Below are 12,460 nucleotides of genomic sequence, written 5' to 3'. Positions count from 1 at the left end.
CACACACCAGAGGCAGGTCTGCCTCTCTGAGCCCCAGGTATTGCAAACCATAAGAGTTTACCTGAGGAATTTGTCCCTGGCATTTTGATGTTTCTCCAGATCTAGGTGAGCTGAGAGATATCTCACCATCCAGGTCCAGCCCTGGTTAATAGGATGTAGAAACGGGGAGGGCGAGCGAGTGCCCATCAGACAGCACCAGCTCYGTTTTTGTAAGCCTGGGAAACAGCTCTGAGGAAAAACATCTGAGCCCACAAGCACAGGGTATAACTAATATTTTATTAGTTTTGTACAAGTGAAAAAATATGGGAAAAAGGAGAAATACGAGATTAAAAGGTAATGTGAAAGTCCATGGTGGGAGTCTACAACTGCCATCGAAAGGTGATTTGTACCCTGACTACACAGGAAAACATTATGACAGTGTTTCCCTCTTTTTTAAATAAATAAAAAGGCAGAGCTCAAAAAAAAAAAAAAAAAGGAAGTTAACTAATGCTGACAATCAATCACCTTTATCACAAATAATTACACTGGAGCTATTAAAAGAAGGTGACCAGCCAGTGCCCAGACCCAAAATACCTGAAAATACCTGGTGTGGAGGGGGAGCTGCAGGAGGGAGCTGTTTTGACAAGCTTAATGTTTAAAGATTTTAATGTAATTAAAGGACATTTTTTAATGCAAGTTTAAACATTCTTAGTAATGTTACACAGGCCTGACTCTGCAGAATCAGCAAGCAAGATCATTTGTACTCCCGTAGAGGGAGGGAAGTGCAAGTAATAAGCAGACTGCACAGTGAGAACCCAGAAGAGCAGTGCCCAAGCTAGGAAGTCAACATTTTTCCAAAGACTGGCTTTGGTTTACATTCCTTTAGAGCAAAAGGTGACTCAGATAATTAAACCAATGGAGATTTTCCAAGCTGGTCAGGACACTTAAAACACGTACCTTGCCCTCAGCTTAATGGTAGGCGCCATATAAATGACTTTGAAAAAATTACCCTGTATTTTAATTGTCATAAGTTCAAGTATTCTGGGAACACAGTCATGGCAGGAGTATTGCTTTAATGAAAGTGCAATGCTAGGGAAGTATCTATGCATGGAAAGGGAATATGCTGTGACTCATACCCCTTGCCTGTTCAAACACTTGGGTAGCTATCTGCCTCGCTTCACCCTCACTTTGCCTTTGAAGCAACTGCTCTGCGTGGCTTTCTTTCAAGCCTTTCCCACTTCACTTTACTATCCAGCAGCTAAAAAAGGGATGTGTATCTGCAGAGTAGAAATGAGAACCCCCTTCTGCCCAGACATTTGCTGCTTTGATCCCAAACAAGAAAATAGGCTTCAAGCTGGCTAGGTTGCTATTTTGAGTAATGCAGTGTCCAAGGGAGCTGTATTTTTCTGTTTTAACACAAACAGCTGATACTTCTTGCCTCAGAAGCAAAGTTCGGCTGCTGCCTTTCCCCCGGCAGCTCAGCAGAGGTGGCCCACAGAAGGAGACCATCAGGAGGCCAAGGACAGGAAAACGTTGCTGGCATGGACCTCTCTTGGGATACTGTAATAAAGAACCAGACTGAGTGAGGCTACTCTTGGGAGCTAAAGGAACTGCTCACAGGTGTAAGTTTGAACACAGACATAAGCTGAATCACTGATTAAATATCAGACATTTTATGAGACAACTCACCAGTGTGGAAATCCACTTCCCAGCCAAGGGCTAGCACAACAACTAAATGTGATTTAAACTCTCAAAATAATACACGCTTGCATGACATAAACCCTGTGTGCCACTGAGTCTTCTCACAAGGGTGGATATCACTGCCAGTTTAAAACTCGATCCTTGAGAAGGAAAAATAAAAGCAGTCAGCAAGGCTGGTCTGTGGGACCTGCCAGGAATTAGGGTCAGTCACTAAAAAATTTTCCTCAAAAGTTTGCATTTTTCCACAGAAATTATTTTCAGTGCAAAATGGAAACCTTTTTCTAAAATTTTATCTCAAGAAGGTGAATGATTTGGAAAGAAACAGGTCATCTACAACATTGCACATTCTATAAAATGATTATTTTATACTTGGAAAAAATACAAATGAAGTATTTCAGCTACTTTTTCTTGGAAGAAGCTGATCTTACTTGAAAATGGCATTGCCTAAACTGTCCTTGACTGTTAATATTTCCAGCCTATGCTTGATCCGTTTTGGTTTTAATTACACTGACTACTGCAAGCATTTACACTGGCAACGTCAACATTTGCATTTTTCTCTGGGTGAAGCTGATGAGTCCATGATGCTCCCCCCTGACGGTGTGTGCCCCCTCCTGATCTTAGAGTGACTGCAACAAGGGACTTGTGGTCGGGCATTTTTGCAACACCACAGTTATTGCAAACTTGTCAGCTTCACCATTAATTCACAGTTTTTCAGGCTGGCCAAGGCCAGTGCAGGCAGCTCTGCTTGGGCAGGCCAGGCAAAAAGCTAACCTGGTTCATACCAGGTGTTGTTCAGGTTGTCCCTCTGTAAAGTTCATCCTTTCTTCCATTTTGCTAGGAGGACTTCACCTCAGGAATCTGTGTGTTTGGCTGCTCAACAGCCAGAGGGTTTTCAAAGACACAGCACAATTTGTAATTTTCTGTGAGTTTGGCCTGAAAATATGCCCTGTCCTTCTTGGGCCAGACGTCTGAGGCAATGTACATGTTGTAGGGGTCACGGGAGTCCTCCAGCTTCCTGGCGCGGATGTTGGTCAGCATGACTCCCACCGTGAAGAAGCCAAAGAAGCCGATCAGCAGCAGCACATAGACGATTTCCAGGCTGTCACCACCACTTTGGACATGAGAAGGTGCAGAGCTGTTTGTCTGCTCCAGGTAGTCTTGAAACAGCTTGGAGAGGAGTGAATTCAGTACTGTGTCGTTAGACAGCACCAACATCTTTTTTTTCTGTCTCTTGCACTTCTTTCTTCCTTATTTGGGGTTTTCCTAGAAAAGTATAAAAAACAGGGACATTCATCAAATAAATATTCATTTCTCTCTTTCTGTCTTTACTGGCTTCCTTCCTCAACAAGGAAACTATTTCAGGGCAGGGGCAGAAGCAATACAACCGGAAGGGCCTGGAAAGGTCATCCTCTTCATCTCCTGTTTCAAGGCACAGTTAGCTAGGCTGAGTCCATCCCTTGGAAATGTTTGTCTTAAAAATCTCTACAACACAATGTCCTCAGTCTTCACTTGCTGCCGTACTCAACTATCCCAGCTTATGGCCCCTCATTCAGATACCTAACCCAGGTCTCTTGTGCTGCTATTTAAAGCCCATGACTTCTTCTCTGATCCCGGACAGGTATGAGGAATATCTTGCTCCTACTCTGCAGCAACTGTTTCCAGTTTTGAAGACTGTTATCATGACTCCCCTCAGTCCTCTCTAAATTCAGCTTAAGGATTGAATTTGGAAACAAAACTTTTGTATCTGAGCCTCAGTGTGGAAACAACTCTCACACTCTGCAGCCAGTTCCTCATTTTCCCTCCTGATGAGGAATCTTGCCTTTTTTTCTGTAACTGTCATCATAATAAACACCATGGAAAACCAAGCAACCAAACATTCTACATAAATTTATCCTAAGCTAATTTAATACAGCTTCCCAATGCGCAGTGGCACACAGGGCGTCCAAGGAGTGGATAAACAGAGAGGTAGTGATTGCCTCTCCAGCAGTGGCTGTTACACACTGGAAATGAAATTCCCTTCATCCTCCCTCCTATAGGATAGCAGCTCTTCCCCAGCTAGTTCATTGCTTTTCCTTCCAAACTAAATTGCTATACAACCTGTGTTTTATTGTCTGAGTTAAAGGACTTTCACTGGCATCACTGCAAATCAGGGATAGGGCAATAGATGGTACCACTGAGGAGTACCTGAACATCCAAGGTGTCCAAGTCATGGCACTCTTTGGATTACAGAAGGTGAAGGGTCCTTTTCCACTTTCCAGTGTCATCTGTAAATAACTTAATAAGAGCAATCCCATCAGCACTGCATTCCCAAAGCTTCTGAGGCCAGGTAACGTGACTGATAATCTCACTATAATCCCTAATTAAAATGTCTCTAGAAAATTAAGACAACAGTTTCTCTCTTTTTTGCCCTTAGCACCCATGAATAAATTACTGTTGTTCAAGGTTACTTCTGCAAGAGCAATCTTGCGATAACATAAGATGGCTGTCAGTGCTTTCTGCAGTTTTAAAYCTGTGAGAGCAGGCCAGTGTATTACCAAAAGCTTTTCCAGCATACTTACTTTTTTTTTTAAGAGGTACTGTATTATATTCATTTATAATACATCAAGGATGAAATGAACCCTTGGGCAGAAAGCCACTGAAAGTCCTAGGCAGCAATTAAACCCCTCCATGAGGGTGACATTAATGATGCATCGATATTGTGCAGGACCTCTGCAAAGGAGAGAGTTTAACTGTGCACACAGCCTCCAGCTGCCAGTAATGGCACTGCAGTAGATGCAATATATCTGGAGGCTTCTTTGAACTGTCTGTGCCTAGTTATAGTATAAACGCTGTTAAAGGAGATGCTGAGAGACAGAGGAAGTGAGAAAAGATAATTGATCTTATGACCTTCTGTTCCTCATATGAACAACAGTTATCTACTCAGTATGTTCTGTTCTAGCAGGTGCCATTACAGCTGAATGAAGTACTTGAAAAATGCAGACATGAATACAACCATACGCTCATGAATTAGTTGCTAATACAACTGCATTTGCTGATTTTAACTCCAGAATTGTCTGAACAACTTCACTAGACCTCCAAGCTTTGCAGTCATGGATTTGGAGCTGGGTTTACTTAAAAGTCAGACACTCAGTGCAGGATTATAAATTCTGTAGAGAAAGCAGTGCTCTTCCCTTCACCATAAAATCTCAGGGGACATGAGCGGCATCAGCCCACACCGGGTGAAATCAGACTCCTTCACTTGGCAAGTGGGTAACTACTGGGAGTTGAGGAGAGGCTCCTGTGGGCTCAGATTYGTGCTGCACCAGGTGGTTCATATGGCGAGGAGCTCAGGGGTGCCCAGCCAGCAAGAAAAATGAGCACACACATGAATGTGGGCCTTGGTATTTTGGCTTTAAACAGAGCTGAGGCTGGGAGTGGCAGAGGGGGACAAAATCCCCTATACAAAACAATATTCTGATCCAACTTGTTTCTTTAGTTGCATGAGTCAAAGCTACAGGAAATAACATCTTGGCAGCTTGAGCTTAATAGTTAAAATCTATTCACATTGCACAGCTCTTTTCAGATCCTTTTAAAAGGAAAGGGAGAGAAAATGAAGTTTAAACCTTTATCTGAGATTACTCCTCCTAAGTGTGGGTAGCATGTCAATACTGTAAAATGTAAAACTGCTAGCAAATCATTGCAATAACTTTAAATCAAAACAAGAAAGAATGTCATTGGATCTCTCACCTTATTCTGGAAAGACAGGCAAATATTTGCTCATGATATTTATCAGTAGCACTGAAGACACTTCAGGTGCTTTTGAATTGACATCTTGAGGCTGGAAATCCTCAGCTACCTCCCTGTATTCCCATAAATTACAATGCCTGCATGAGCTTTCTTTAGCAAACCCAGAAATTGATTCCTTAACTGCATGCAAGTGGGGAAAAAAAAAAAAGGAGGAAAAAGAGATAGAAGTGTACACAAACTCCACTTGTTATGTTTTAACACTGTGCCCACCTTTCCAGTGCTGATCAAAAGCTGAGCTGAGGCCAATACGGTTTTCAAAGCTAAATTGAACAGATCAGCCACATCTGGGGTGCACATGAGGAGACTGAAGACTGGGGAGATTTCTGAGGGTTGCAAGGTTGCTTGCGCACTGACTGGGCTGGAAGGCAGCAGGGAGTTTGTTGCCGGAGCAGCCCCGTCTCCATAACCACATCAGACAGCAACAACCAGAGAGATTAAGAAAGGGAAGAGGCAAGCTGTTTTTCCCCAGAAAATCTGCTCCTGAAATTTCAGCAAGCCTAAAGGCCTCCTTCACCACTGCACAAGCCCTGTTCAACTCCACCAAAATCCGTACAGTTGCTAGTTCAGAGCTGGAGTACACAAGACTGTAAAGAGCCACCTGTGCGGGTGGTCTAGTCCATGACAGATAGTCACATCTCAGTGTCTCAAACAATCTTAATTTTTTTATGAGAACTGGAGTGGCTTGCTGCTCTCTGCTGCTCTCACCAGACAACTGCTGATTGGCAGCAAACTGCAATCCCTGCCCCAGTCCCCATGTTGTGCAACCCTGAGGAGCTCCAAGTGAAATCGTGCCCTCTCCAGAATCAGCAGGGCCCAGGTCCCACCCCTGCAAGTAGGGACCCTGCCTGGAGCAGGTGCCCTCATGCCACAGTGCCCAACAGCAGGTTTCAGTCTGTGCTGGGGTTGTCTGTCCTACTGCTCTAGGGGGCAAGCACTGAGCAGCAGCAGTTCGCTGCCCACGTTAAAAAATGACCTCAGGCAAAACTCTAAATATTTCAGCAACGTTTTGATTTGCCAGTAATTTAGAGGGAATTCTCTAAGGCTAATAGCAGCCTGAGCCGTATTCTGCTCTCAGCTGTATTGCTGCTCCTCTGCCCTTTACACTAAAAACAGATCACATATATCTCCAAAGCAAAGCGATGCTCAGTTTCTTTCCAATACGCTGTGATGGGAGCTGTGTTCGCGTTTACTGGCAGTGCTGATGTACTGCCAGCAYTGCCCAAGATTATCTTCCATTAAATGATAATGAGGGTCTGAACCACTGCTCCACTGGTGGTGGTCTGTGGCACGGAGCAGCACCACTGGGACTGGCCTCACCACCTAAGYGTTGTCCCTCCTCTCTCTGCCAAGTGCCACTTGCCCTCTTTTCCTCAAGCCATAGATGGACCTGCTTTGGCTGACATCTTCATGGAGATGAGTTTAACATGACAGGCAAGATGCCACGGGCAGGGTCTGGAGTTTGGAAATGGCCAAGAGCAGGACTCTAGGAGACAGACCTACACTGTAAGTGTCCATATTTGGCCAGATGGATATGACCCACTGTTTCTTCAGTCAGTGGAGGAAGGAAACACATCTGAGCACATCTGGTGGCAGCTTTACCACCCCTTTCAAAACATTTTAAAACATTGCTCAAATGAGCAGGTTCTCAGCAGGTATAAAACAGTGCAATTCCATCTAACTTCAGTGACGATCAGAGGATCTTGGCCAGTGTTTCCTTTTGCTGTTTGCTGACTGGTATTGTTTGGGATGTTTTAACATGGAAGTTATTCTATGCAAAAGTTTCCACAGGGATGTACTTACACAGGTGGTYTGGTGCTGTTACTTGCAATGATGAGATTTCACTGGTGTGAAAAAAAAACAAACCACCACTCCCATCCCTCACATACCTCCAAAGACCCCCATGTAAGGAAAAAAAATCCTAGTCCACTTATGCCCAAGTACACCAAGGTCTGTTCACACTGCCCAACCCCTCCACACCATTCCTGTAGGAGCACCTGCTGCTCACTCAGTTCTCTGTGGCTTGGGCAAGAGCTACGGGGCACAGCTGAGAGAAGAGAGGGGAGACCTCCTAGTGATGGAAAGCTGTTCTCTAGAGTGAAAAGTAAAAWATAAATCCCTGGTGGCCACTTGGCTTGTGGTTGTATCTTCCCTCTGCCTGCAAGGCTCTGAGGTGGAAGGAGACCTGGCCTAGCACCTGCCCTGAGAGCAGCCTCCTGAGGTGGGGGATGAGGGACCTCTGGCAGCAGATGCCTGTTGAGATTGCATTTTAACAGTTAACACAGGGAAATAGCGAAGAAAGCTTTAAGCCACCAAGGCCCGCTGGTTTAACAAGACTGCTTGTGTTGGAGGGCTGTGATGGCCATGCCCAGGGAGGACCCAGTTGCTCCTGGAGCCGTGAAGCAGCACACACTGTAGGACTGGAGGACAGAGATGGTGCRAGTGTGAATAGTTCCCACACATGCAGCAGCTTTTGGCCAGCTCGGAGACCATTCGTGAGCATGGCTGAGTCCACGTTTCTCTTGTATGACCATGTTACGACAGACCTTCTCTCACAATCTCTTCTTTAAAACATCCAAGTGCTTACAGCTATGGAGGACTGGAGCTGTGAAATGGAAGTCAACAAGACTGCCCGCATCATTCAGGCTTAGTTTGACCCTGTTTGGGGGCTASAGAGAGCAGCTGGAGAGCACTCCGAGCCCAGCTCTGTATTGGGGCAGTCGCATCCACTGCTACTGGGRTTTAGGGCTGTGAACAGGACATCACTGGAGAGCCTCACTTGCTGTAAACTGACATTTGAATTCAAGTAGAGCAATTTGCAGCTGCAGAGCATCTGGCATCATTTAGTATTTACTTCTGCCTACACTGAAAATGTCAGAACTGACTTACATCTGGCTGGTTCCCAAAAAAGGCAAAACAAAATGGGTCTGTGCTCAAAGGCAGGCTGAAGGCTGCTCTAGAAACCTGGATGCCTCTGCCTGGGACTCGTGTGAGGGGAGTGCCTCCAACCCAGCTGGAGCAATCAGCTCCAGCCCGGTCCATCCTGTTGATGTCTGAATATCTGAGCTAGGCTGATTTCTGACAGCTGAGCTTCAGTGGAGCACATGTGGCAAGATGTTGTTGGGCCCCAACTGACTGTTAGGGTTTAAAAAGAAAAGATACAATTTTCTGTCATATAATGTTCCTAGAGGTTCTGAGACTCAGCTTTGGAGCTCAATGGGAATTTTGTCCTTGAACTGTAAGAGGGCAAACTGATTTACTTTGGCTAGCCATAGTTTTCTTCCCTGCTGAGGTTAAAATGTTATATTTATGTTGTAGACAGAGGTGGATGTTAAATGACAGATATTCCTCTCCTGTTATAATTTTCTCAGCTCTCATAAATCAAGAGCTCTATACTGATTTACACCAAGCAAAGATCTCCAGCAATCTCTCCCTCACATTGCTGCCAAGAGCATCAGTAGTAACCAAGCAGAAGAACCTTGGAGAAGCTAGAGCAATATGTACCTTTAGAAAATCCAGCACAGTCAGTAGTGACTTCTCAAGAGCTGATGACACACACAGAAAGCCTATGCTAAGCCAGTGGCAAAAGTTAGCACAGCACTTTGCCCACCTCCCTGCACTTTCTGCCAACAGTTTGTTTTGCCAGTATTATAAAGCAATGGACCTGCTGACCTCCCCTGCTCATTTCCCTGGCTGTTCATTACAGGGGTGGGTAGGTCAGACAACTTTCTGGAGGCCAGAGCATTGTGCAGGACAGACCCTCCTCCCTGAAGCTCCTGGAAACTTGTGCAACAGTGCAGCATCCCTGATGTTGCGATCCTGCCAGAGACAGGACACAGATGCATTGTCCAAAAGCAAGCAGGGTTATGCAGAGAGATTTGCAGTAATGCACGGAAGGCACCCACCTTCTGCAGTTCCCAACTTTCTCTAGCAGATCTTTAGCCTCTGGAGATGAGAGGGGATATTCTAGTCAGTCCTCAGACTGTCCACCACTACCCATATCAGCAATACTTCAGGTCCTTGTTTCACTTTAAGTAGCAACACTCATGCAGCAAGTACACTCATTTCTCTTCAAAAGAACTAGCTTTATCTGATCACAAGATAGAAATCTAGTCCCCTTATGCACACTGTAAGCACATCGTACCATTTTGAAGTGGAAAAACTAGCAATCCCTCAAATACCATGCAGCAAAGTTTATCCACCTAGATGCAGCTGCCTTGGGCTCGCACCCAGACCAAAAGAGTGGCCAAACACTGGCACGGCTGCAACAGCAAACARCAACTGGCAGGCGGAAACCCTGCTGCTGCCTCTTATCCTCCATCAATTCTGTTCTGAGACGCTCAGCAGCACCATGGCTCCTGCAGTCCCTCTATTTTTCACTCCCCCCCCCCCAACTCTCTTCCACGGTCCCCTGCGCTGAACATCGGTACAGACCTGGCAGCAGAGTGTGGTCGGATGCAGGGCTCCAGCCCCTCCTGAGGAAAAGAGGATTAGAAAGACAGGAGCTGTGGAAAGCCCCGAGGGCTAATGCCTGCCCAGGTGTGAGCAGGCGAGTGCTGGCTCCTGGCTCCGGCAGGGACAGCAGCCCGGCTGCTCACTGTCCTCTGGATCAGTGCAAAAGGTAAGAGGYGAACAGGAAAACTCCCGGCCTCACCAGACTGGGGGAGGGCAGGAGCCCGTGGCATGGGTGCTGTGAGCCGGCCTCCCACTGCAGGGTGCATGCACCGCCGTGTGCCGGTGCAGGGGCGGGAGGCGGGCACGGGGCAGCCCCGGCTGGGCACCCCTGGGAGTAGCAGGGGGCTGCCCAGTCCCGGCAGCGCTGCAGCGGGCTCTGGCACCGCAGGGTGTGCTTGGTGTGACAGATGGGCCTGGTGCCTGTTGGCCTCTGCACTGGGGCATTGCCAGCCCAGCTGCCCTGGCCGGCACCCCCTGCTCGCCCCACGTGAGCTGTCCTCGCATCCGGTCACCCAGGCCCTGTGCCTGCGTCCCAGCCTGGCATGTGGCGTGGGAGTCTCCCTGCTTCCCTGCACACACACACACACATGCACACTGTGCCCCGTATCTCTTCAGATCTAGGAAAGGGACTGGAGAGTGGGCCCTCTCACAGCCGTCATTGCTGTGCGCTGAGTACYGCTCCTCCATTGCTTGTGCAGATATGCAAAAATGTGCACACAGGCACGCAGGGAGGCATTTTTGTACAGAAGAATAGTGGCAGCAGAATAACCTGGGATTAGGGGCTGTTACGACACGCTTGTAAGGTGAAGTCCATCTTCCAGCAGCATTATGCTCTTTGCAGTGCGAGCAGGAGGGGTGGTGGGAACCATTTCCTGGYGCTGCCCCTTGAAACCCCCACACAGAGCTTGCTATGGGGGGGGGGCACTGACTGATGCCTATTCATGACCTAAAAAGAGCTATTTTCCATTTGAGAGAAAGAGATGTCTGTAGTCACCAGTCAGCCAAAGGGAGTGCTCATTAATGCCCAGCTGAAATCTATAAAATGAATTTATTAGCTTTCCAGGGCAGCGGCACTTAAGTACATTCAGAGAATGCTGGTGACAGGGAATAACATGCCCTTTTCTTCCCTGGTGGTCCTTGGCAGATCTGCACTGGCCTGTGGCTGCTAAGGACAATTCCCGACCTGAGACTCTCAACAGTCCATAGAAAACAGGGCCAGCGCCAGCCCCTTGGGTTTGACACTGCTTAGCTTTACTTAGGACTGTTGCTAGGATGACTGTCACAGAGGAGAATTTGGAAGATAACTGAGGTATTAACATGAATGGATGAAAACAGTATATTTTCTTGCATATCCGTTTGCAGGAGGTTTAGCTTATGTTTTCAGTGGGGTGGGGGATGCAGCCTATGTTTTTGTTGCCTGGGAGATTGCTGCTTCCCAATGAGGGAGCAGGCTATTAAAAAGGCTAATTTCCCAGGCTGGCTCTAGGTACAGACAAAAGCGGGGGGAAACCTGTAGCAGCAGACTTTGTTGACTGAGGGGATGGGCAAKGCTGGCGACTGCACTACAGCTGTTTTGCTGGACTCAAATCCTGGAAAAAACATGCCTGCTTTTGCTGCCATTTGAGGGCAAGCTCCTGCCCTCTGCCGAGGGCCTCAGTTTCCCTCCTCCCGGTGTCGGAGTCCAACAGTCTCTAACCAGCTCTTTTAGATATTCTGCACAAGGAGGGTGTCATGTGTCATATCAAAATTTACTTACTTGAAGATATTTGATGTTACATGGGATTTTTGATTTAGCAGCATGACACAGCAATATACTGAAATCACAATACAAGTGTAAGTTACACTTAACAAAATATAGCTATTGCAATATACAGTTCAATCACAATACAAGCGTGATCCCCTTTGCCAGTCTCTATAATATGCTCACCGTCACGACGCCAGGCGTCCCCAGTCACTGGGAAGGAATACATGGGTTGACACCAGCTCAAGCCCCTTGCCCTCTTCAAAATTCTTTTGTTGGTTGTTCAGTTTTTATACTCTCTTTTGGGCTGAGCCATGCATATGCTCCCTCCCATGCTGGCCTGGCTAACTCAGGGAGACGGTCACAGTCTTTTGATGAACTCGGGGAGAAACATTTATATCACCCATTGATCCATTCAACTGACACAGCTGTTTATCTAAAACAAAGGCCACCCTCAGGTCCCCTTTGTGTTGAGATAAAGTCAGTGCTCTGTGCGGCAGCCGTGGTCAGTCACACCCTACATTATTCATGAGCTCTGCGGCCACATCGCCCTTGTCCATCTCCTCTGAACCTGCTTCCATTGTAGGGATGTCCTGGTTGGTCACACCGGGACAGCAAAATTAAGTTTCATTTCACTTTTGAGAAGTCTTGAGCCAGACCTGGTAGTTCTTGTTTTAATGCATCCCCAAAGCACTCATAGAGCCTTCCCCTTTCGAGATCTTTTAAGCACATGCCATGAAGCATAATGTTTGTAGAGCTAAGGAAGAAAGAGAAGTTAAATGAATGGCCCAAATGCAGAAG

At 46.6% G+C, this 12,460-nt stretch overlaps 1 protein-coding gene across 4 annotated transcripts; it reads right to left on the bottom strand.

Moving 5' to 3' along the window:
- Positions 1-1,941: 1,941 nt before the first annotated feature.
- On the bottom strand, positions 1,942-11,859 carry KCNE1 (potassium voltage-gated channel subfamily E regulatory subunit 1). Of its 4 annotated transcripts, XM_026077656.1 has the most exons (3): positions 9,369-9,396; positions 3,865-3,954; positions 1,942-2,943 (listed from the first exon to the last, which is right to left on the bottom strand). In XM_026077656.1, the coding sequence occupies exon 3, from the start codon at positions 2,893-2,895 to the stop codon at positions 2,515-2,517; it is 381 nt and encodes a 126-aa protein (XP_025933441.1). In that variant the 5' UTR covers positions 2,896-2,943; positions 3,865-3,954; positions 9,369-9,396; the 3' UTR covers positions 1,942-2,514. The 4 variants fall into 4 exon arrangements, with proteins under 4 accessions (XP_025933441.1, XP_025933442.1, XP_025933440.1 ...); XM_026077657.1 differs by lacking the exons at positions 3,865-3,954; positions 9,369-9,396 and adding an exon at positions 11,846-11,859; XM_026077655.1 differs by lacking the exons at positions 3,865-3,954; positions 9,369-9,396 and adding an exon at positions 9,898-9,924.
- Between the last annotated feature and the right edge of the window lie 601 nt (positions 11,860-12,460).

The sequence above is a fragment of the Apteryx rowi genome, unplaced genomic scaffold (assembly GCF_003343035.1).
Source record: "Apteryx rowi isolate R43461 unplaced genomic scaffold, aptRow1 scaffold_46, whole genome shotgun sequence".
NCBI classification, from domain to species: domain Eukaryota; kingdom Metazoa; phylum Chordata; class Aves; order Apterygiformes; family Apterygidae; genus Apteryx; species Apteryx rowi.
Note: the sequence above shows the minus strand (reverse complement) of the source record. Positions and strands in the feature narration are given on the sequence as shown.